This window comes from Equus asinus, chromosome 5 (genome assembly GCF_041296235.1).
Source record: "Equus asinus isolate D_3611 breed Donkey chromosome 5, EquAss-T2T_v2, whole genome shotgun sequence".
In the NCBI taxonomy this organism is placed as follows: domain Eukaryota; kingdom Metazoa; phylum Chordata; class Mammalia; order Perissodactyla; family Equidae; genus Equus; species Equus asinus.
The window spans coordinates 111,548,114-111,572,320 of record NC_091794.1 but is presented as its reverse complement, the minus strand read 5'-3'; the positions used below and the strand labels follow the sequence as shown (position 1 = coordinate 111,572,320).

The 24,207-nt window shown below is 53.8% G+C and overlaps 1 protein-coding gene across 1 annotated transcript; it reads right to left on the bottom strand.

The window, feature by feature from the left end:
- Window positions 1-1,597: 1,597 nt before the first annotated feature.
- LRRC47 (leucine rich repeat containing 47) lies at window positions 1,598-23,682 on the bottom strand. The gene is made up of 7 exons (XM_014862278.3): window positions 14,460-23,682; window positions 7,244-7,702; window positions 6,107-6,223; window positions 4,950-5,065; window positions 4,173-4,275; window positions 3,741-3,830; window positions 1,598-3,596 (listed from the first exon to the last, which is right to left on the bottom strand). The coding sequence occupies exons 1-7, from the start codon at window positions 15,072-15,074 to the stop codon at window positions 3,345-3,347; spliced, it is 1,752 nt and encodes a 583-aa protein (XP_014717764.2). The 5' UTR covers window positions 15,075-23,682; the 3' UTR covers window positions 1,598-3,344.
- Window positions 23,683-24,207: the final 525 nt, after the last annotated feature.

Here is a 24,207-nt window from a genome sequence, read left to right as displayed (position 1 = left end):
CCGAGGAGGGAGGCCAGGCAGGGGTCTGGGAGCGGTGCCTGGTGGGTGTGCCTGGGCTGGGGTCCCCCAGCAGCAGTGCTTCACGAGGGGCTGGTGGGGGGCTGAGGGCTAGGGAAGCAGGTTAAGAGGCAGCGGCGGTGCGTCTGGTTCACTCAGCCCTGGTGTCTGAGCATAAGCTCAGAAAAGCCGCTGAAAAAACTCCTCCGAAAAGAGACCCCCACCTCCCATCCCTGTTTGGCCACACTTGGGGAGGGAGGGGTGCCAGCTGACCCACACTCGTGTGGCATCGCCCTGGCACCCCATCTGGAGTCCCCCCCTGCCATCACAGGATGGGCACTGGGGTGGGGGCTGTGGAGAGGTGGCCAGGGGCCACTGGCCTGGCATAGTTGGGCTGCATGGCCTCAGTGGGCTCCAAGAGGTGGGCAGTCTGCTCTGGAGGTGCAGGGGCTGGGCCCCCCAAGACCTGGTGCAGCGTCAGCCAGGCGCCAGGCAAGGCTGCAGGACAGAAGGGAGGTGGGTCCTGGCCGCCCCCGGCCTCTCCTCCTCCCTCTCTCAGGCTGCTCTAGCCTCCCTGGCTTCCAAGATGCCCTGCAGGCTCCAGGGCCACGCTCCCTAAGCAGTTCCAGGCAGGAACAGGTCTGCTGAGGGACAGGTCAGATACAACTGGTCGGGGCAAGGCAGCAGCACAGTGGGGAGGGGGGGCGGGGGGAGGGCCAGGGAGCAGGTGCAGTCCATGAAAGGGGGGCAGTACTTGGGGCAAGAGGGGAAGTCACCTCAGTCTCTCCAGCTCAGTCCAGCACCACAGGGCAATGCCTGTGGGTCCTCACAAACACCTCCTGGGGTCAGGGGAACTGCATGGGCAGTGGATAGCAGAGGCCCATGCTGGGCTCCAGCCTGGATCTGGCCAGTCAAGCCCCGTGCACCCTGAGGCCAGCAGGTCTCAGGAGCCTGGTGCACCAGCCTGGTTGGTGGATACAGTGTCCCCTGCCCGTGGGCTCCACCAACATCCCTTACCTGGCCCCTGTGGGGGAGGCTGCAGGCAGAGGCCCTCAGGGTGCACCCCACTTCCATGCCAGCTGCCTCCATGAAATGGGACCCCCAGGCTCCAGCCAGACGGAGTGGTCAGGCTGGAGGCAGCAGCTCACGCCCCACGGTTCCCCAGGCCCTGCACCCTGGGCCGAGTCCTTACAGCCCTGGGAGGGTTGGGGAGAGGATGGGACAGGACCCTGCTGAGTCCCCAGCCAGCCTCCTCTCCCATAGAAGTTCAGGAACTGGATGATTGCTAGGGGTGGGTCTCAGTGACTTGACTCCTTTGCGCATGCCCCTGGATGGGATCTACCAGGGGCTCCAGGGCAGCAGGGCCCAGGGGGTGGCGCAGGGTGCTGCAGGAAGCTGGTTCCCAGGGTCTCGGGGTCAAGGGCAGTGGCTTCTTGGGCTGGGGCCTGTGCAACAGCAGTTAAGTGCCTCTTGCTCTGTGCTGGCAAGATCTGGGCTGGGGTGGGAGGGCGGCCAGGTCCTCAGTTTCCCCATAGACACTTCCAACACCCACCTCCAGAAATACCAGCAGGACAGGATTCACTGGGAAGGAGTCAAGATGTTCTTATTAAATATTTTTTATTAGAGGGTCGGACTGGCAAAGAAAAAGATGTCAAAAAGGTTTTCTGCTCTAAGTTAAATACATTTTCAAATCTCACATGGAATCAAGCATCAGAAGAAAGCAGCAGATGCTGGTGGCTTCATCAGTGAGGTCACAGATGTGACATGGCCACTGAACCCTTAGTCCTGGGAGCCAAGAGGACAGCTTGGCTGTGACCCACATGCCCACACATGCCTGACACCCGCCATAGCATCAGCAGCCTTGACTGCCCAAAGGTCATGATGACAAGCCAGAGCCACCAACACACACAGACGTTGGAAGGTTTTGGGGGGGAAACAAAACAGAAGGAAAAGCTGTTATTAGGCACATCCACTCCAGCCCAGCCAAGCAACCGCCACCTCCAGGGACCGATGGGAAGGCTTGGCGGTGGCCCAAGAGCCAGGTCAGGGTTTCAAGGCAGCCCCACCTGTGTCCTACAAAGCGGGCTGGCCGAGCTTTGGGAGAACCATGTGGCTTCGTTGGTATGCCCAACATGTGGGGTCTTGGGCCTCATATGTGTCTGGTTCTGACAGCTAAACGTGTGGGTTCAGCGGGGCTCTTGCAAATGCCCCCCAAAAATCGTCTGTCATATCTACAAAACTCAAATGGTGTCATGAACTAGCCAGAAGCCGCTGAGGCAGCTTCTCCCTGTCCAGCCAGACGATAAAGCAGTGAGGCCAGCACAAACCACCTCTTCAGGGAGGCCGTGAGCGTGTGCTCCCGCACACGAACGAGCACACGACAGACACAGACGGTCTGTAGCCCGAGACATTCAGAACTGGAAACAGCTAGAATGTAAAATGCTGAAGCAGCACTCATCTGGCGCACTCTCTGATTCCTGGCTTCAAAAACCTCACAGCTGCAGTCCCTGACGACCGCCGGGGGACAGTTGACAAACAGGACTGTCCTGTCCCATCGTGGAGGCTTCGTTTCTAAGGGGAAACCTGCATGTTGACCTCGAGACGCAGGTTCTGATGATTAAAGTCCACGGACCCCCTCCCTGCTCGGGGGCGCGGCCCAGGGCACTCAGACCGTGGGGCCGCCACGAGGGGACTCTGCGCATCTCTGCTCCCCTAAAGCTTCCAACAGCAATATTACGAAAAACGATCTTGCCAATTCTGAAGTCACATTAAAAAAATTTTTAATAAAAAGATTACGATTTGCTGCCAGCTGGAAAATATGATGTCATTCCACATTTGTAAGCTGTGCTACTGGCACAGTATGATTTTAAAAGATGCTATATCGTAGAAAAATAATTGTGCAATTCAATAAAATGCATGTCGTTCAGCTTCTCAATTTAGAACTGAACATTTAAACCAATTATAGTGTCCTTTTTCCCCATAAATAGTTATTTGCTGTGTCTCTACATGATTTGAGAACACTTTCAACAGTTAATTCCGATACTGATATTCGGATCAAGTAATATTGATGTTTTGGATCAAGTAAAATTGATGTTACTTGATATTCAAGTAATTTCATAAAAAGCATTAGTAAAATCAGTTTGGTGCTGTAAAGGCAAATCAATTTAAGCACATGACAACATGGCACTCCTTTACGACAGAATTGTCCAGAAAACTGAACAAAGAACTCAGGTATCTTAAAAAACATGACAAATAACTTAACATCACCACATACAACCCCTGTAGAAAGACAGGTGACACCACGTGTGACCAGCAGCCTGCTGGCACGGAGCCGCAAGCCCGGCTTCTCAGCGGATCACGGTCACGTGGGAAGCTGCCACTGTGCCCAGGTCCGTCTTGGACGGGTAGACCACCTTCAGGCGGCCCTCCTCGTCCACCACGCGGACCTGCTCCACCACCAGGGGGGAGTGCGCGTCTTTCTCAGCTTGGGAACTCGTTCTGGGAGCCGCAAGTTGTCCCGAAATTGCATCAGCTTCAGTGTCTGAGAGTGAGCCTTCCTCTTTATTTTCCAAGGTGTATTTGTTGAGTTCTGCCATTTTCTGCAAATGGAAAATAACTCTTTAACCTGGAGATCAGATGGACCCGAGAAGACTGCTGCAAGAGGCAGCCATACACAGGGCGGTGGGGATAGAAGACGCCTCCATCACAGCCGGCGGACGCGAGGACGAGCCCGCAGGACTCACCAGAATGAGGGCATCCATGATGTCTTTGCATATCTGCAGACTAGTAGCACTTGTCACTTCCAAAAACAAATCAGAAGTTGTTTTCTTAATCTTAGAAAGAAATCAGAAAGATTTCAGAAAAAAATAAAGTTATCAAAAGTAGCCATCAGCAACTGCAATTCTTAATCTGAAAAAACCTCGTAAAATGTCACCCAAACCAAGACTGTCACCTTCCTACAAAGAGACACAAACTGGAATGCTGCCCACGTGGTAAGTCCCGGGGCAGCACCAAGTGCGAGCAGGGGTGCACGCTCTGAAGGCCAATGCAGCCTGGCTTAGGGTCTGTGCTTCTATTGCGCAGAGGGAGGGGCCTGCACAGGAGACAGACACCTGGTCTACTCTGCACGGGAAACAGCCTCCAAGACACACAGACATTCACAGACGTGGCCCTACCTTCGTCTTCTCACTGTTTGTTATTGGTGGGAAAGAAATCACATCACCATCAGCATCCACAAGGCAAGGGTAATTTTCTTTTCCATCCAGTAAGTGAAGGTATCTGTGTGGGGCAAAATAACCATAGGCAGAGCTACAGAAAACATACCTAAAGCATAAACTGGACAAATCAAAGTTGTTTAGACAAAGTGTGCGTGAGATCAGAGGCACGTTTAACAAGCTTACAAGAAGCCTGTGTTTACTCGGGGCGGCAAGAGGCTTCTGTGTAATGAAGGCAGGTCCAGGGACCTCCACTGGGCACTGACCCCAGCCACCCACAATCTGACACACGCGGTGGGTGTGACTGTGCGATTTCCCATCGCTAGTGGGCAATGTTTCCTCCTCTCTTGTGCGTCTCTCTTGTCTGTGCTTGGGCACGCCAGGAGGGCCACCATCCCGTGAGATGACACAAAACCTGCATTCCTGGATCTCTGAAGCAGGGGCCACCTTCCCACACGTCCGAGCCCAGGGCCCATCTAGATAACAGACTGATCTAACAGCATTTCCTCTGACCCCACGCAAGAACCCGACAGGAGAGTGAAAAAAGTGTGGGGAGATGCCTTTTCTTTCTGTTTTTCACACCTGCAACAAGTTTCAGGTTTGAGGGATGTTAGGAGCTTCCTAAGGGGCCTGAGTTAAGGAAACGGAGGATGGCCTGTCATGATTGCCTGAGCGTGCACCCGCGGGCCCGCAGGGGTCCTGGCGGCGCCCCCACCCAGGAGGGATGCGCAGACTGACCTGTGCAGGCCCGAGACGTTCTGCCTCTTCTTCTGCTTCCTGTGCTCCTCGGCCTCCTGCTGCAACTGCCGCACCAGGTCCTTGGCCTTGACTTCTCTCCGCCCCAAGGGGATGATCTAGGGATAGAAACCTCAGTCAGCTCGCACGAAAACAGACTTGCATTAGGCTCACAGCCACAAACACGCTGTCCTTCCGTTCGCTCTGGCTCCACCACTCATCCCTCTCAACTCTCTCCTCCATTAACCTGCATGACAGGGAGAGGCATCCGAGAGCTGGCAATGCTCCGAGCGGAGAGCAAGCTGACCAAGGACGGAGCCTGCCCTCCACGTCACACGTGAACACGCTTTGCCTTCGGACATCCCCTCAGGGTTCCGAATGCCCGAACACCCAAGCATGTTCCAAGCTGGGCTTAACCTTGAGCCTGCCCTGCACACAACTGCGTTTCCAAGGTGAGCCGAGGAGGAGGGCCAGGGAAGCCACTGGCACAGGTCAGGTCAGGAGCACAGCCCAGCACTGAGGTCCAGGCAGCGGCTGCTGGACACCTGCCACGCCCACGGACCTTGGTGCGCTATACAGGCCAGGGGCAGGACAGCAAAGGAACAACTCACACTGAAGTCAGCCCCATATTAGGGGTTTTGCAATTGGGATACAAACCACAATTTTTGGCTAAAAGTTACTGAGTAAATGAAGAAAATCACTTTCAAATTCCTCTGATGAGTTTGCTTTCAAAAGTAACTGTAAACATGGACTGTTTTACTATTACCATTATTATTTTTTTTGGTGAGGAAGACTAGCCCTGAGCTAACATCTGTTGCCAATCTTCCTTTTTGTTTGAGGAAGATTGTTGCTGAGCTGACATCTGTTGCCAGCTGTCTTCTACTTTATATGGGACACCACCACAGCACGGCTTGACAAGCAGTGCTAGGGCCATGCCTGGGATCTGAACCTGCAAACCGTGGGCCGCTGAAGTGGAGCATGTGAACTTAACCACTACATCACTGGCTGGCCCGTTTTATCATTCTACTTATGTACTTGCTAGGAGCAGTGTCAGATTCTACTCTAAAATGCTCCGAGGCAATCCTTAGCATGTGTATTTTTTTGAAAAACACCAAAGGAACACCTCAAATCCCAAACACAGGCAGGGATGTGCGGGTCACCTTGAGGTCCTGTGGCAGGCGAGTGGTGTACAGCAGAGGCCCTCGGACAGCACTGAGGTCGTGGGTCGCGATGGTGGCCGCCGTTCTCTTCTCACAAAGGTCCTCGTGGAGCTTCGTCTGCAACACAGAGCAAAGGAGAGCGAAGCTGGGGGGCCGGGGTCCAGCGAGGTGCCAGGCGCATCGCAGGCAGGAGCACCCCCTGCGTGCCCCCCGCCACCCGCAGCCTCTCCCCTCCGCCTCCAAGCTGAATATTTATCGTGTGGAACCATCATCGGAAAACCATTTTATCTGTCTATCAGCAGGATTTCTTCTTTCTCTCCCTCTAGAACACAACGTTTGACACTTCTAAGGATCTGCCCTGAACTAAAATTTCTGACTGACTAAACAAAAGTGCAACTGAAAAAGAAGACTCCTCCCAAACACCGATCTCTGAGCTCCAAACGCCGGGCGTGAGCTGTGTGCTTCCCGCCGGAGCGCAGGATCCTGAGACACAGCGGAGGAAACTCCAGAAGCCACCTCCACCCCGGGGGCCGCACTTGGGGGTTTCTCCCACGTGCAAAGATGTGCTTTTTATTTTAAAAGCTGGACAGACCTCACAGAAAAACAAATTAGGAAGCACATCTAGCTAAAAACTAAACAAAAACTGAACAGTTCACTTAAGAACATGCTGGTAAGACTTGACAATTTTAACGCTGTCTTGTATGAAACTAAATGTGTAATTTAATACAGAAATAGAAAAACCCCCAAAATCTCAGAAATTGGAGGAACACTGATTTCCCATCGCAACAAATCTGTGTTCAGAAACAAGGCTCAACTGTCAGGGCAACGCGAGGAGCAGCAGGCGGCGGTGAGGCCCTGACGGCGCCGGCCACACACACGTTGTCTGCGGGAGGCGCTCACAGCTCGTGAGGTGCGTCTGCTGCGTGCTCGCCCCGTGTGTCGAGGGCCAGGGTGATGGGCCTCATGGAGCGCTCCAGATCTAGGTCCGTCAGGCCCACTGCGCAGACTCCTGTCTTCCTCACTAACCCCAGGAGCCCCCTCTTGCAGGTGAGGAAACTGAGGCATGCAGAAGTGATAGGCCAAGGCCACCCGGCCCCCGCTCCTCCCCACCCCTGTCTGCTGGCCACATGGACCCACCTGGGAGGTGAGGAACCGCTTGAGCGAGTTGCCGGCGTGCAGGTCCATGCCCCTCACAACGGCACCCACGATGAACGGCCGGACGTCCCTGACCTCGGGGCTCACCCTGACTGTCAGCGGGGCGGGGTTCTCGGAGACGTGCAGGACCCTGAGCAGCAGCCTGCCGGCACCGTCCGCGTCCTCCTCCTCGGCCTCGCCGCTCTCCTTCTTCTTCCTCTCCCTCCTCCTCCTGCGGCCCTCTTCCTTCTCCGGGCCCTCGGCCTTGCCCTTGCCCCGCCCGCCCCCGCGGCCTCCAACACGCAGGTACTCCAGGATGGACCTGGTCTGGCAGCCGCTGACCATCTTCTCCAGGCGCCTGTCCTTCAGCTTGTTGCCTCGGAAGTTGATCTCCTTGAGCTTGGGGCAGTCGGCCAGCTCGGCCGGGATCTCACTGAGCTGGTTGTTGGAGAGGTCCAGTGTCTGCAAGAGAGACGGAGAACACGTCAGACTCCTGGCACTTTGGCCTGGCCAGGGACAGGCCTGAGTGCCTGTCACTCAGCGAGAGCCCTGCTGCCCGTCAGTCGCAGCATGCCCCTCGGCCACTTCGGCCATGACATGGCAAGACCTGCTTTCCTGTTGCCGCATGCCCTGTGCCCACCTGCGGGTCTGAGCCGCCCCCCACCCCTCCGAGCTCTGTACCAGCACCGCCAATGTCCGCAATCACAGTGGCTCCGCGAAGGGAGAGGAGGCAGCGAGGGTGATTAACGGTCTCTGCGAGGCACTGCTCTTATTCTTCCTGCTCACTGCACGGCCCCAGAGGGACCGGCCACAGTGCCTTTGCAGACGGACAGGCAGGCTTGAGACAAGGACAGGGGACTGTCAGGTTATGAACAACTTAAGTACTTCAGGTGAGAGATTGGTTCCCCACAAAATGACGCTAAGCTTTTTAAGTTAAATGAGCTAAAAAGAACACATTACTCTTCCTGTTGAAACATGAGGTCGTCAGTAATGCCACACACAATGCTCTCGTACTTTGTGTGTGCAAAAAAATGGTGACCTGGCTTCAGTACTGGGATGGGTTCTCAGCCCTTCATAGGACCCGGGAAAAGGGCACAGGGCACTGCTGTCTGTGCCACAGAGGCTCACAAGGGGCCAGCCCGGTGGCGTAGTAGTTAAGTTCACACTCTGCTTCGGCGACCTGGGATTCACAGGTTTGGATCCCAGGCACAAACCTAGCACGGCTCGTCAAGCCACACTGTGGCCAGCATCCTACATAAAAGAGAGGAAGACCGGCACAGATGTTAGCTCAGCAACAATCTTCCTCAAGCAAAAAGAGGGCTGGCAATGGATGTCAGCTCAGGGCCAATCTTCCTCAAAGAAAAAGAAGAGGCTCATGAAATCCTACAGCCCATGTGAAAGAACCTTCTATCAGCATTATCGACTGGACTTTGACAAAACATGCTGCTGGTGTCAGTATCACTGACGTCATGAAGACAAGCAAAGCAGCACCTTACATGGTCACGGTGGCTTTCTCGGAGCCACAGGGGTAGGATGAGGGACACCAAGGTGAGCCGTCTGATTCCGGACGCTGATGGGACTATGTCCACAGTGGGTGGGGTCCTTGCTGGGCAGGGTCTTCTGCCTTCCCTCCTCACCTGGGTGGGAGAGGACAGGCCCCTCCCAGGAGGAGGCCCAGCCACTGCCCCCTTCTCTGCTCTTTTCCCAGCATGACTGTCCCAGGGGCAGCATTTCGGACTGTGTGTAAATGGCTTCTTTCTCATTCTCCTCCCAGGCCAGGGGAAGCTCTGGACTGGCTCTGCTCGGTGCTGTGAAGACCTGACACAGGGCTTGGGGGCTAACTGGGTGGCCTTGGGGGACACCTTATTACCTGGTTTGGTTGGAGCGGAGACACACATTTGGAAAGCGAGGCAGCAAGGGGCAGCAGGGGACTCCCGACCGGCCGCAGCTCGGGGAGAGCTCTGGGTGGACGTAGCCCACCTGGACCACACCTGGCGTCCAAGTGACAGCACAGCAGGCAGGCCCTCTGCGCACACTCACAGCAAAGCAGGTGCGCACACTTGGTCTTCGTGGCCTGAGTCCTGGTCCCGACTGGGGATTTGACAGGCCCTGAGACCCACCACACTCGGGCCACAGAGGGTGGTACATTTTATCATGAACTGAAAAAGGGGGAAAGGGCTCTGACTATTCAAAAGATGCATCTGCTTTGGCTGGTATAGTGGACGATTTTAATGGAATTTCACAGACTCCAGTGATGAAGGAATTCAAAAGGCATCTGTTTGTTTGGAATCCTCTGGCTCAATCAGGCTGCTGAGAGGCCGGGAGAGAAGAGTGGAGAAGGGGGCGTCACCACAGACTTGGTCTTCATTCAAACCACCAGCTCCACATGGGCCAAGGGGGCCATGGGTAACACCATTCCACACAATTGTCACCCTTTATGCTTCTCCAGGACCTCCTCCAATCTTAAGGCAGGACCAGACAGGGTAGGGTACATGGACCATCTGGTGGCCCTTCCAGGCCTCCCCGTGCCCCACCGCTGGCACTTGGCAGCTCTTCCCACCAAGAGGCAGAGCCTGTTGCCTCCCCTGGGGTCTGGGCTGGCCTCCGGACGTGCTAGGAACTGGCAGCCACAGTGCCAGTGCCATGGCTCAGAGCCCAGGTTTGCAGAGCCCACACACTGCTCTCTCAAAAGCCCACCTCCAGCATTAGAACCCTCCTGGGCAGGCCTGCTAGACCAGATGTCCCCATGTGGACACATGAGCCCGGCTTAGGCCAAAAGAATGGGGTCACCCGACCGCCTGCTCAGAGGCTTGTGAGCAAAGATGTCAAGGTCAGGTTTGGGGAGGTCTGTACACAGCTCCCCCGTACACACCAGCTTTGGGGTCTCCTGTACTGTCCAAAGGGGCTTTGGCCAAACAGCTTGAGAACGCCACTGGGGTAACCCTCATGGCTGCATGGAAACACGGCCAGCCGGGTGATGGACTGTGTCTGCCTCCACGCTGAGAAACCTGGAACAGCGGCAGAGGAAGAGCCGGTGAGGAGGGGAGGGCAGGGAGGGGGCAGGGGAGGGGGGAGCTGGGAGGGGGCAGGGGAGGGGAGGGCAGGGATGGGGCAGAGGAGGGGAGGGGCGGGCTGGGATGGGGCAGGGGAGGGGGGGGCCGGGATGGGGCAGGGGCTGCGCCTCACTGGTTCCCAGCCCCAACCAGAGCAGCTTTAGGCCAGCAGCCTGGTGACTGGTGACGTCTCCACAGAGGACAAAGGTGCCAGGGTATCGGGGGGGATCTTCTCTCAGGAGCAACAATCACCAAATAACGGGCTTTTCAGAGCAGCAGTGGCGGGAGCCACGTGCCACATGTGGCCGCTCAGGACCTGTGCTTGGGCCCTGTGGGAATATAAATGTGGGAGGAGGGAGGCAGGCAGCAGGGGCAGGGTTCTAGGGGTGCCAAGCCTCAGATGATGGAGTCCTGTAAAAAGGCAGAGACCTCCAACGGGACTGCAAGCTGGTCCCTACAGCAAAACCAGCTCAACCTGGCACTGAGCAGCCAGAGCAGCAGCTTCAACCGAGTGTGAGTTCACACGTCCACCGGGAACGCTGACGGCAGCCGGGAGTCTCAGGAGAGGCCCTGGGGCGAGAGGTCATGCCAGCACCGAGTTTAAACTACGCCAGAGGGCCAGAGGGTTGAGCACTCACTTCTGCGGGGGAAGCTGTGTTTGGCTTATGCGCTCCCACCCAGAAAGGTGCTGAAGGGGGAAGAAAGTGCACGTGGAGGGAGCTGCTGCGTTAACTGCAGTTGCCTGGACCTGACACACAGCAGACGCGTTTCTCTCCTCCCTGCAGGTAACAGACGCGCTCGTGAAGTGTGGTCGGTCCCTGCCCCTAGACTGTGAGCTGCCTGCCTTATGGGAATGTCACCCTCGCATGGGACGAGCTGCTGGGGAAGGGACCCTAAATTCCAGGTTGAGAGAACCTGAGACAAAACGCTCCCCTCTGGAGGTGTGTAAGGAACCTCCTTCGTTCTAGCAGGCGATGCCAGGTGGTGGCTGCTGAGGGGACCTGGACTCTGCCTGGACACCTGAGTGAGCCCCGCTACCTCCAGCAGCAATGAGAAAATAAGATTGAGGAAGGATTTTTTTTACTTCAATGTCTCTTATCAGTGGGAGAAAGGTTTCACCTCCAAAGTTTAACTTCTCTGCGAAGCTTGACTACAGGAGGAGTCCCATATGTGAGCAACACTGGGTGACCTGAGTGGGCACAACTCCTGGCAGGAAGTGGGGAAATCCTGGATGCTATAGTCTCTTAGCTGGCTGCCGTGCTGTGCTGGCCCATTTCAGAAGTTTAGGGGAACATGTATCTTGTCCATCCCTCCGTCAGTCCAATGGGCAGTGCCATGGGTCTGGGCAAGTCACTTAAAACGCAGGCGGCAGTGACATGAGGGTGTCGCCCATCCTTGGCCCACCACAGCCCTGGCAGTTGGGCCCAACCGGTCACAGAAGCCCGGTGCAAGAAGGTATGCAAGTGGGGAGAAGCCCACTCCAGCCTCTCTTGGGTCTCCCCCAGAGAGCAAGCCATGTGGAATGGGTCAGAGGCCAAGACGCTGATGAAGCCAGGCTCCCCACAGGCAGAGGTAACTGAGTAGTGAAGGAAAGCACAGCATCTCTTCAGCTTCATTGTCCCAGGTGGCTGGTGTGGGGCAGAAGGTCAGGCCTTCACAGCTGCGAGGTCTGGGGCCAGCACCTGGCGGCAGCTCCCTGGGGAGCGGGCCAAGCAGAGGTCTGTGTGCTGTTACTTTGGTGGCCCCTAGAGAACCAGGCCTCCAGGTATTCACATCCTTGTGTGATGTCTCCCACCAATCTGTACTGGGCTCTACTTCATTAATCGACAGGATGCAGTGAAAGTGAGAGGGTGCTCATTCCAGGTCTATGCCATAAGGCCTAACAGCTTCTGCTTTTGTGCTCTGAGGACCCCTGAGCTGCCACCTAAGAAGTCAGACTATGCTGCTGGGGAAGGAGAGGTCCCCAGATGACATGGAGAGAGAGAAGCCCAGCCACCCCAGCATTCCAGCTTAGCCCACGGCCTGCTGAACGCAGCCGCATGAGCGATCGACAGCAGGACAGTGGACCGTGGAGCTGAGCCAGCCCAGGATGGAGAATGCTACCAAACAAAACGACTGCTGTTGTTGGAAGCCACAGAGTTCTGGAGCGGTAATGCAGCCCTGGATGACCCACAGAAGCCATCGCCTCTCCCCCCACCGGCACTATGGCCATCCTCACAGTTCTCTCACAGATGAGGAGACAGGTGCGGAGCCCACGGCACTGCACGAGACGCTGAGCTGAAACCCACACTTCCTGCTTCTGAGCCCAATTTTCTCCCCTCTAAGCTGTCTTCCCACAGCACCAGGAAGGACAAGGAACACCTCTGTACCGCAAACTCCAGCGTGTGTGTGGCAATGTTGCTTCACACAGTTTTAGCAGTCATTCCTCATGGAGGCATCATTTTAGAAAAGGCCCCCAAAAGGACATCCAAGCCCAAAAGGGATTCCAAGTAGCTCTTGCAGGACACGCTCCAAAAAACAGGTCTCTTCACGTGAAAGAGAGCAGATGGGAGTCTACAGACGGTGAACAGAACGGACCAGGAGAGGGGGACTGAGCAAGGGAGACATTCTCTTTGACCTGAACGAGGGTTTTTTGGACACAATAAAGGCGACGGATGGCTTTACAGAGTGGGTACGAGAGAGAGTAGTCCAGAGCATCAAGACAAAACAACACAACTTGAATACTGGTAAGACATTACGGATTTGAAGAGAACCGTAATAACTGATGGTACACTCCCATGATGCTACATTGAGAGACACATCTGGCACATCAACCTTCTGAAAAACTAAAAGATCATGGGGGAAGTTGAAGCAGAAAGTGTCGTACATCACGTGTCATGGCCCTTGCCTTAGAGGGACACCTACAGCCCTGGGCGACCGGGGCGTCCCAGGGAGCCACCCCTCACAGCTTCCTCCTGGAAATGCCAGCACGAGTCATTCTGCAGTGCTCTCATCTATTTCTCTTAACTGCAAACATACGCGCTTGTATGCGCACATCTTTACACAGACAGAGACATATTTGTAAAAGGGGTTGGTAACACCTTAAGAGTAATTTCCGCTGCAGATACATCAGCTGCTAAATTGTATACACATTTTATTGCTTAAAGTCTGTATAAAAGAATGAAAAACTGGAGAAAGAAGAAATACAGGCCTTTCTTTTTTTGCTGAGGGAGATGGGCCCTGAGCTGACATCTGTGCCAGGCTTCCTCTATTTTGTATGCGGGTCGCTGCCACAGCATGGCTGCCAACAAGTGATGTAGGTCAACGCCTGGGAACCAAGCCCCGGCGGCGAAAGCAGAGCGTGCCAAACTTAATCACTAGGCCACGGTGCTGGCCCAGGCCTGCCTTTTGAAGAATGAAAAGGGAAGATGCAGGGGAAAGAGCATCGAACAGGAACCTACTAACTTGATTTAGGCCGTTTCTCTGTGACTTCCATGCTCCCACCTCTTACTCAACAGAGTTAAAGAGCGCCTATTATGAGCCAAGCCTTATGCTGGGGCCTGGGGACCTAAGATGAATAAGTAAGAGGTCCACAGACAATGTCATCTAGAGGAAGCCCCAAATTATTTGCTGTTTACTTTCGGCAACCCCATCTTGCCTCCAGTAAAACAGGAATACTAACTCCTACCTTAGAAGACTGTTGTTAGGGTTAAGTAAAATATCACATATGAAATCACATTGTGGGCATTATGCAAATTCTATTCATTTCACATCTTCATGCCTTGTCCGGGTGGCCCCACACACAGGGCTCACACACTCATTTCAAAAATACTTGGAGATAAACTATCTAGACATGAGTCCCTGCTGTTGACCTGCTTCCAACCTGAGAGAGAAGCCAAGTTTGCTAACAATTACGAAACAGTGGTTACGTGGGAAAGTCCAGTTGGGAACAGCCTAGCGCGAGTGGAGAGAACCACCCGAGGATGTAGGCCACGTTAGTGGGAGGGGAAAGGGGGTAGGGAGCGCTTCCCAGAGGTGCTGACACTGGCGCTGGCTCTTCCCGGCCAGTAGAGACTTCCCAGGCCCGTCCCCGTGGGACGTCCCCGGGACGGCTCAGCACCGGGAGGAGCTCCCTAGCCGCGACTACGCCAGGCCCCGCCCCGCCCGCGCCAGGCAGCCCCGCTGACCTTGAGCGAGGCCAGGTGGGCGATGTCAGGGCTGAGCTCTCGGAGGCAGTTGTCGGCGGCCGCCAGTTCGCTGAGCAGGGGCAGCGCGCCGGGGCGGAAGAGCGCGGCGGGGAAGGAGTCCAGACAGTTCCCGGTGAGGTTGAGGGTCTGCAGGCGCGGGGCGCAGCGCGCCAGGTCGGCGGGCAGCTCGCGTAGCCGGTTGCCGCTGAGATTGAGGCTCTGCAGCTGCGGGAGGCCCGGCGGGTCGGCGGGGCCCAGGCCCTGGCCCGGCGGCAGCGCCTCCAGCGCGTTGCCCGACAGGTCGAGCACGCGCAGCGCGGGCAGCGGGCCGAGCTCGGGGCTCAGGCCGGGCCCCAGCGCGTTGCGCCGCAGCACCAGGCTGTGCAGCTGCGGGAGGCCCTGCGCCAGGCCCGGGCCTGGCTCGCGCAGGCTCCCGCAGCCGCTCACCTCCAGGTAGTGCAGCAGCGGCAGGGTGAAGAGCCGCGGCGGCAGCCGCCCGCCCGCCGCCCGCACCCGCTCTTCCAGCCCGGGCCCGGTCAGCAGCAGCTCCCGCCGCCGCTCCCGCTCCGCCAGCTCCAGCTCGGGCCAGGGCTCGGACACCGCCGCCGCCGCCATCGCGCCGCCGCTTCCGCAGCCACTCCCGGCGTGTTTCCGGGGCACCCTCGCGTCACTTCCTGCCAAGGCCGGAAGGGGCCATAGAGAACACGCTCGGACGCTAGAGCGCCACAGCGAGTGCCACAGAGGAGCGGGTCTTCCCCCAAGTGGGGCCGTGGGGCGGGGTTGGGAGGTTCGTTCCGTTCCAAGTCTCGTCAGCCCCGAGCTCGGGAATCCGGGGGACCGCTCCCTCCTGGCCTGGCCTTGACCCCTTGCCTCTGATCCCCTCTCCTAGACGGAGCCCGCCTTCCTGGCCGGTGAAACTCCCGGATCCGTGCTCAGGTGGAGAAGGGGATTAGAGAAAGCCCCGCCCTGCACCTGCTGTTTCCCAGGAGCCTGAGCCCGAAATAACCCGGATGCCAGAGCGGGGCGTTTAGGGGCGTGCTCGGCCGCCTTCAATACCCGATCAAGCTCCCCTAGTAATTTTCCGTGCGCTGCCCTCCTCTCCTGCCCGGGCGTGAACGCCCAGCTGCCCTGCTGTGTTCAGGGTCGGGTTCGCTCTCTCATCACGATGATCTTGGGTTAAACCTTCCTTGCATTTTTTTTCTTTTTTTAAAGATTGGCACCTGGGCTAACAACTGTTGCCAATCTTCTTTTTTTTTTTTAAAGATCGGCACCTGAGCTAACAACTATTCCCAACTTTTTTTTTCTTTTTCTGCTTTATCTGTGTGTCTTTTTGCTTGCTCAGTTTCTCCAGAATAGATTTTTGGGGAAGAGTCCAACAGTTCATGCTATTATATGCCATTTTGACAGGCTTTGAGAATATTCATAGTTTGATAGTAGCCAGCCCTGGAAACGACCCAACTGTCCACCAACAGAAGAGTGATAAGTCAGTTGTGAGACATTTATCAAAATGGACGGCCCCATTGAGAAGTGCTAAGCTACACACAACAGCATGAATGCCTATCAGGATGGTGACATAGAGGGAAAAAGCGGATCACAGAAGAACGCATCTAGTATGATTCCATTTGCGTAGCTTAACACGTCAGACTGAAGATTATATTACTTAGGGTTACCTTCATATGTGGTAAATCTATGAAGACAACCCAGTGTCGATACATTATTCCCGAAAAGCGGAGCTGAACTTACTGTCTCTAAGGCCTCGTGTCGACTGTGCAAGTGAGTCGTAAGTGATTCATTTTTCTGGAGCCCAACTAACATCTCTGAGCCGACTTCGTGACCCTGTAGGGGTCAGCTTTTGCGGTGGTGACGTTGGCCAAAAAGCAACTGTGAACTCCCAGGGCTCTCCAACAGTACACGGCGACAGCCATTCCCTCAGCGTGGTGGCTGTGTCGGCTGCGGCGCCGCGTCCTCACCGTCGGGGCCCTGGCTGCGGGGATGCCCCTCTGGTGCCAGCTGTGCTCTCACGGCACAGGGAAGGGACAAGATGGGCAGGGCGACTCCCTCAAGCACTGGGGACGCTTCTGCGTGTTGATCCGTCATGTCCGCTCGTGTGCAGGGGCCGAGGGACCACACCACGAGCTCGCACATGGGGCGGGGGCCTGTGCTGCCTCCAGGACACAAGGCAAGAACAGGTGCAAACGTATAGCAGGAGCCTCCACAGATACTGAGGGAAAAATCTTTAGAACCACAGTCTTAGGGCTGGAGGGAACCTCAGACTTGAATCCTCTCGCTGCTTCCCCTGCCAGGAGCTTCTCTCCTTCATCACAGACTCGGCTCTTCCACCCCAGCTGAGCCCTGCCGATGACAGACCCACCCTCTTCCCGAAGCAGCTCTGTTGGAAAGTGCATCCCTCTGATAAGCCCCAATCTCGCTCTCCCTCACCCCGGCTGGTTCTCGTTCTGCCCTCGGCACACCTCATCCCCCCGCCTCATGACAGCCTGGCACAGACGCTGCTGGCTGCCTGACCTGCAGCCGTGGCATCCTTCTCACTCCCAGAAGGCTGTGTTTAGGTGGTATTTGCCCTGCCCCAAGGGAAGAATCAGGGTTGGTCATGGAAATCCTCTTTGCCAACATTTATTCTAAGGAAAGACTGTGACATCGACCTGGTCAATAAGATAAAAGGGGATGTTTGCTAGGGGCTCCTGGGAAATTTTTCCTCCCTGAGAAAAGAGAGGCATGTGAAGTGAAGGCTATCTCTTATCCACGTTTGTTTTGGCTCAGCACACCAGACTGTAGAATGTGATGCTTGGTGCTGCAGCAGCTATCTTGTGACGATGAGGAAAGACATCACCAAATCAGTAAGAGAAAGGAGCAGAAATGTGGAAGGAGCCTGGATCATTTCCAGTGGTTTTACTGTTGTTCAGGTATTTTTAAATTTTTGAAAATTTAAGTTATACACTGAATTAGCATTGCTAATCTAACAAGGTGACATGCGCTATGTTCAGAAAGTGTTCTTGTATATCTACCTAATCCTCAAGAGAAGAAAGAAAGTGCTAATCAACAAAGCACAGCTTCTGTTGCAAGAATAATCCTTATTCTGGTCAAAGACTTTTTGATCAAGTGGAAGACGAACAGGCTGGTTTTGAAAGCAATGCAGTAACCTGGCCATGGAGTCTCTGAGGGCTCATGATTACCTGAAGCCTAGGACACACTGGAAATATTTCCTTTGAAACAAAAAACACATCTCATTATCATTATAAATGATAACAGTCCATGTGCAAATCCCAAAATGTTCACAGCATCCTCTCTGAATTATCATCCCCCCCCACCTGCTAGCGTAGAATGAAAAAGAGCATTTTGGGCACCTAGTACAATTTTCACAAAAATACACCATGACTCAGAGATGGCCCATTGATATGTTTTGTCTTTTAAGATTGAGCTTTAAAAAAGATAAAATATTATTGTATCACTTAAAAATGTTTATTATTAATTGTATTTTCCACTTGTATAGTTTAATTTGTTTTTAATATTTTAATAAATTTTACCTGCTAATATTTTATTTGCTAATTGAATGATTAATTATATTTAATCTTTACCTTTATGAATTTATGGTTCATTTGATGTTTTGTAATATGTTTATAACATATTTTAAATGCATTGGATATTAAGTTGCCTTAACATTTTTATCATATGAATTACAAACTATTTTCAGTAAAAATACTGTATTTATGTAAAAAAGATGCTGAAATGCTGGTATTGTTTCTTTCTCTGGTATTGCCATCTCTAGTCCCTGTTAAACTTTTTCTGAATATCTCCCAGGTTGTGGGGACCTTTTAGAAATGTGATACAAACATCAGGCACGTCATGTTCTGGTGTTTATTATGGTGGACAGAATAATGGCTCCAGAGACGTCCATGTCCTGACTCCCAGAACCTGTGAAGATATTAGGTTTGAGGGCAAAGGGGAATTAAGGCTGCAGATGGGATTAAGATTGATAGTGACCTTGAGATGGGAGATTCTCCTGTGGGCCCAGTGCAGTCACAAAGGTCCTTAAAAGTAGGAGAGGGAAGGAAGACAGGGAACCGGAGAGAAGGCAGCCTGGAGAGCTGGCCCTCTGTTGCTGGCTTTGAACATGGAGGAAGGGGCTCAGCGCTAAGGAAAGTGGGCAGCCTCTAGGAACTGGGAAAGGCGAGGATTCTCCCTGCAGCCTCCAGGAGGGCAGGCAGCCCGCCGACACTGCGGTTGTAGCCCGGTTGCCTCTGTCAGGCTTCTGACGTACAGATGCGAGCTAACACGTCGTGGTTTAGAAGCCACTAAGCTCGTGATAATTTGTCACAGCAGCAACAGAAAACTAATGTAGTAGCATGTTCTGAAATTGTTTACACATTTCCCTTCACACTTTAAAAACCAGGCTAGAGAGCTGCTTGTTCCTTTCCTCGTGACATGTAGGAATGCTCTCTGTGTCTTTGGACGCATTCTTCGTGGAGTAAGTGTGGTCAGTGCATCCTCCCAGTTTCTCATTTCTTTAAGGTGTCTTCGGATGCACAGACGTTCATAATTTTAGGAGGTTTTTGATGACTGTTTCAATCTCTTCACTTGTGGTTGGTCTATGTAGGTTCTCTGTTTCTTCTTGATTCAGTTTTGGGAGGTTGTGAGTCTAAGAATTTATCCATTTCAGGTGTTCATAATTTTATATTCATAACTTCAGAAAGTGTTCTTGTATATCTGCCTAATCCCCAGGAGAAGTCAGACGATCGATCTGTCTTTTACAGTCATCTTTTTTGTGTCTTTTAAAACAGATCTTTAATTCAAGAACAGAAAGAAATAGTCACATATTTTTCCAGTTGAAAGTTTTAAAGGTTTGCTTTGTACATTGACGTCTAGAATCTACCTGGAGCTGACGTTTTGTATTTCAGGTGAGATAAGGATCCTATTTGGCTTTTCCACAGGGATAATAATTTTCTTTCCAGACCATAGATCTCTGTCCTAATCAAAAATCCACATATATGTGGACCCATTTCTCTGGGAGGGGAAATCCCTTCTTGTCCCCTTCTTTCTTTCTCCCTTTCTTTTTCCCTCTCATTTTTCTTCTTCTCTCTTCCTTCTCCCCCTCCTTTTTCAGTGCACTGGGCACTCTTTTGTGTAAAACTTAAAATTATTTTATTCAAGTTTCACAAAAACTGCTGTTGGGATTTTGATTTTTGATATTAGTCAAAAATCTAAAAACATGGAATGTTTCTGTCTTAGCTACAGGCCATGCACATTTTTGTTAGATTTATTTATGTGCTTTATAGTCATTGCTACCATTGAATATTACTTCTTGCTGGTGCATAAAAATGCAACTGATTTTTTTTTTTTCCAGATTTTATTTTTTCCTTTTTCTCCCCAAAGCCCCCCGGTACACAGTTGTATATTTTAGTTGTGGATCCTTCTATCTGTGGCATGCGGGACGCCGCCTCAGCATGGCCTGATGAATGGTGCCATGTCCGCGCCCAGGACTCGAACCAGCGAAACCCTGGGCCGCCAAAGCAGAGTGCACGAACTTAACCACTCGGCCACGGGGCCAGCCCAATGCAACTGATTTTTGTATAATGATCTTATGTCACCTATTAGTTTTAACAATTTTTCTAAAGATTCTTTTGAGTTTTCTAGTTATTCAAATCATTCTACAATCAATGAGAGTTTTGTTTCACCTTCCCAATCTTTGTGGCTTTATTTTTCTTGTCTTATTTCCTCTCTCTTCTTGTCTACTTCATTTTCTTGTCTTATTATGTGTTGTCTCATCTTGGCTAGAAAATCCAAAACAATACTAAATAGAAGAGATGGCAGTGAACATCCTCATCGTATTCTTGATTTTCAAGAACATGCGTCTGGCGCTTCCTCACCTAGAATAATACTGCTGTGGACATAGTCTTACCTGTTCACCTTTTCCTCCTACTTCCAGTTCACTAACAGGCTTTTCGTGGTTGAGTTTAGTCCAGATTTCTCCCTTCATTTGAGTATTTGCACAGCTTTTCTCATTAGTCAATCAATGTGGTGAACTGCATCTGTAGATTGTCCTGCACTGAAAGGTCATCGGACCTTCTGCTTCTGGTCAAGATTCAGTAACAGGGACCGAATTTACCCTCTAGCAGGAACGATAAAAACAGATGTGAGAAATAGAGGAAACAACAGTTTTCAAGACCCTGGACACCAGGTAACAGAAGAGAATGGTGCCTAGGAGATGGGAAACCAACCGGGTGAGCCCTGCTGAGCTCCCTGCCTCGGGAGCCTCTGGGCTGTGGAGCGGGGAGGGGAGCCGGGCGGAGCCGGCAGCCTCCCTGAGCTGGGGAGACACAGCCCAGAGCGGGGAGACCGAGGCAGCCCGGATCAGAGAACAGAGTAGCTGTAGCGCCACGCTGAGCGCTAGCCGCTCTGCCCTACACGGTCCTCCCTACTCGTGGAATAGGACAAATGTTACACTGTGCTTCCTGTGGGACAACCAAGATCTGTTAAACTGTGAGACCTGAGAAAAGGAATTCCTCTGTGTTCTCAAGATGTTTGAGACCCTCAAGTAACAGAGACAGGGCCTCTGACCTATATTTCTATGAGAAATAGTATAAGGTATGTGGGAGAAGGTACGTTTTCTTGGCATGGTCAGAACAAGTGTACTATGTAATTGTGTCTGGTTTATATTGAAATATCCAAGAGTACCACCTGATGCTGCTGGATGGAGCCATACGGGGCCCAGCGGTTCAATTAACGTTCTAGAAGCTAACAAACGGCCGGTCATACTGATGTTGGTGATCAGGTATTTTGAGAGGTGGAATTAATGCCTCTGAGGACACTATCCCGGCAGAGGAGAGTTGGCCTGAAGTCTTAGCCTTGATGAACGATCGTTGATTATGGGTCTCAGTCGCTCGGCTGATGTAAACCAGAAAGGGCAGAGAGCTGCAGACTGGGGGGGCAAACGAGCTGTGAAGTTGGCACAAAATGACAAGGATCAATGGTCGTGCCAGTGTCCTTCACGGAGCCCTAATCCTTAATTGCCTTGTTATCCAGTCTGTTGATTTTTTTCTATCTTGTTTAAAAAGTTCTCCATCCCAAGGTTGCAGAGATGCTCTCTGTTTTCTTCCGTGGCTTCACAGTTTCTAAAGCTTTATGGTTTTAGGCTTTGTCTTTAGGTCTTTGTTTCTTGAGGGGTAATTTCATCCTTGGATATGGTGCAGTTTTGGACAGGGGTTCAACTTAATTTTCTTCCGCATGATGAGCCAGTCTTCCTACTAAACGCTCCATCCTTTCCTGTGGTGTCGCTTTGGTCACATATCAAGTTCCACATGGTGGCAGCCAGCAGTCTCCGAGATGCCCCCAAGGACCCCCCTCCTGTGGTTACGCCCTCTGTAGCCCCTCCGCGTTGAGCAGGGCTGACCTGTGTCCCCAACAGGCTACTGCAGAAGTGACAGAGCATGACCTCTAGGACCAGGCCTTAAGAGACATTGTGGCTTCCATCTTGGTCTTGGCCACTCGCCCTAGGGGAATCAGCCACCATGTTGTGACATTGAGGGGACACCCAAGCAGCCCTGTGGAGAGGCTCCCACAGCAGGGGACTGAGGTCCCCAGCCACCAGCCAGTACTGCCTTGCCAGCCACGTGAGGGCCTCTTGGAACTGGATCCTCCCACTCCCTCCGGCTTTCAGAGGATGCAGCTGAGGGGAGAAAATGATCCCCAGGTGTGCCCCTGGGAGACCCTACAAGAAACAGGCAGACACAGCTCATCCAGCATCAACCAGCTCCTGGGGTCCCAGTCCAAGGCCGGCCCATGGCCCTCCGCTCCAAGCCTGGAGCACCACCCGCCCAAGGTGATGACGGCAAGGACCCGGGGTCGGTGGCCTCCCTACCTCTGCAGCCCCAGGCCCACAAGGGTCTCCCTCTGCACAAAGCTCTGCCAACCGAAACAAAGCGTCCAGGTAAATGTCAGTGAAGGAGTTTATTCAATAATCAAGGGGAGGAACTGGAGCCCCGGGAAACAGCTCGACAGAATGCTCTGATGGAAGTGCTCCGAGGTGTGTGGGTTCAAGTGCAGCTTATACATCTTACAAACAGTATATGTGCAGAAAAAAATGTACAACTAAATTTCATATGTGTCAAAAGGCGTAGGGTACATCTGGTTTTTCTCTAGTTTGTATATTAAAGATAACATAAAGAAGGATTTCTTGGTTATGCATCAAAGTTCTGGGATGCTGATGTTATCCACGTGTGGAGGGAGGCAAGGACCAGGGTGGCTAATTACTCCCTCCATCTCTAAGAAATGCGGCTGGCATGCAGGAGCTAGGTCCCCTTTCTCTTTTCTGCTGTTGGTTTCTCCAGCTGGCGGCTTCCGTCACGAGACGGGGGTTGCAAGTTCATTCTGACACAGGCTGAGGAGGGCGTGGACGGCAGCTTCGCAGCACAGCATGGAGTTTACTGTGCTGACTTAGAGCAGACGCCGTTTGCTGGCTAGATTTGTCTCTTAGACCAGGGAGAGGGGTCCCAAAAGTTTGTTCACAGCTCCAAGTTGTGCCAGTCCCACCCACCACCAACCCCCCCCCCACAGGAATCCTGTGCAGCCTTGGGGGCCTGCGTGGGCTTCTGGAGGAGTCCTGGCACTTTTGGGAAGGCAGGCGCCTGTGAGATGGTCTATTCTGGGGGCCGCAAACTTTCTTTTGCATGGAAACTTTCTGCAAAGGCAATCTTAGGCGGGTCCAATAAGCAAAAGTGAGCAGATCAAAATGAGCTCTTCTTGCGGGTGGGGGACCTGGACGCATTCCAGGGAAGACCTGGAGGCGCTGGGGCCTCCCAGTCAGCAGACTGCACCTGTGCATGCTGGGCATTTAGAAAGGGGTGTGTATGTGTGTGTTGGGGCGGGGGGCGCTGCTTTCTCCCTCTGATCCCCTCCGGGATGGCAATGCTGGCTCCGACTGCAGCCCGCCCAAGGCCACGGCATTAGGCCCCAGACTGGGCTCAGCGCTCTGGGTTGCCTGCGAGCAGCAGCCCTGGCGCGCCCGCCACTCCCGGGGCTGGTGCCGGCACGTCCGCGTGCGCGCCCGCGCGCTCCAGCCCGGATCCCCGCGTCGGGTGAGTTCTCCTCTGGCAGACGCGCCGACCAGGGTGTCGAGAGGGACACCATTGCCAGGTCCGAGGACCCGGCCTTCTAGGGGACCCCGGGGATTAGAGTGGCAGGACCGGGGTGGCCTCCGGCCCCACCTGAGGCCTCGGTCACCCGGCAGGAGCAGGGACGCAGGGGCGTCAGGTCCAGGGCCAGGGGTGCGGGTGGGGGAGGCTGGGCACAACCCGGACCCCAACCCGGTCCCCGACCCTGACCCCGACGCCGCCCAGGCTGAGGCCGGGAGCCAGAGTCCCCAGACACCTGCAGTCCTCACCCTTCTGCTTCTGTTCCAACCACCAGGGTGCCCCCCTACCCCCCAGATTAGGGACCCGGAATTTGGGAAACAGCATTCCCAAGGCGCTCCTTACCCACGGGGAGGGAAAGATCTCGGTCCAGAACCGTCGCAGTGGTTTCTGCAAGGTCCCCCACCTTCAGGCAGGACGCTGCGCCCCCATTTCCAGGACTGGTCCTTGGACACCGGGAGGCACCAAGGAGGGCCTGGCCAGGTGAGCGGCGTGGAGGCGGCTGTAGGACACGCTCCTGGGGCAGAGGGCCCAGAAAGGGCCTCGTTTGGGGAGGAGCCGGCAGCAGGCCTCCCGAGGGGTCGCCTTCAACCGCCCAGTCCGGC

What these genes read in the sequence shown, in the direction of transcription:
- LRRC47 (XM_014862278.3), bottom strand. Translation starts at nt 15,074, where the DNA reads ATGGCGGCGGCGGCGGTGTCCGAGCCCTGGCCCGAGCTGGAGCTGGCG. An exon ending in AGCGGTTCCTCACCTCCCAG is followed by an intron (nt 6,224 to 7,243) that starts GTGGGTCCATGT and finishes TCTGTGTTGCAG; the next exon opens with ACGAAGCTCCACGAGGACCT. An exon ending in GCCTGCCACAGGACCTCAAG is followed by an intron (nt 5,066 to 6,106) that starts GTGACCCGCACA and finishes TTCTATCCCTAG; the next exon opens with ATCATCCCCTTGGGGCGGAG.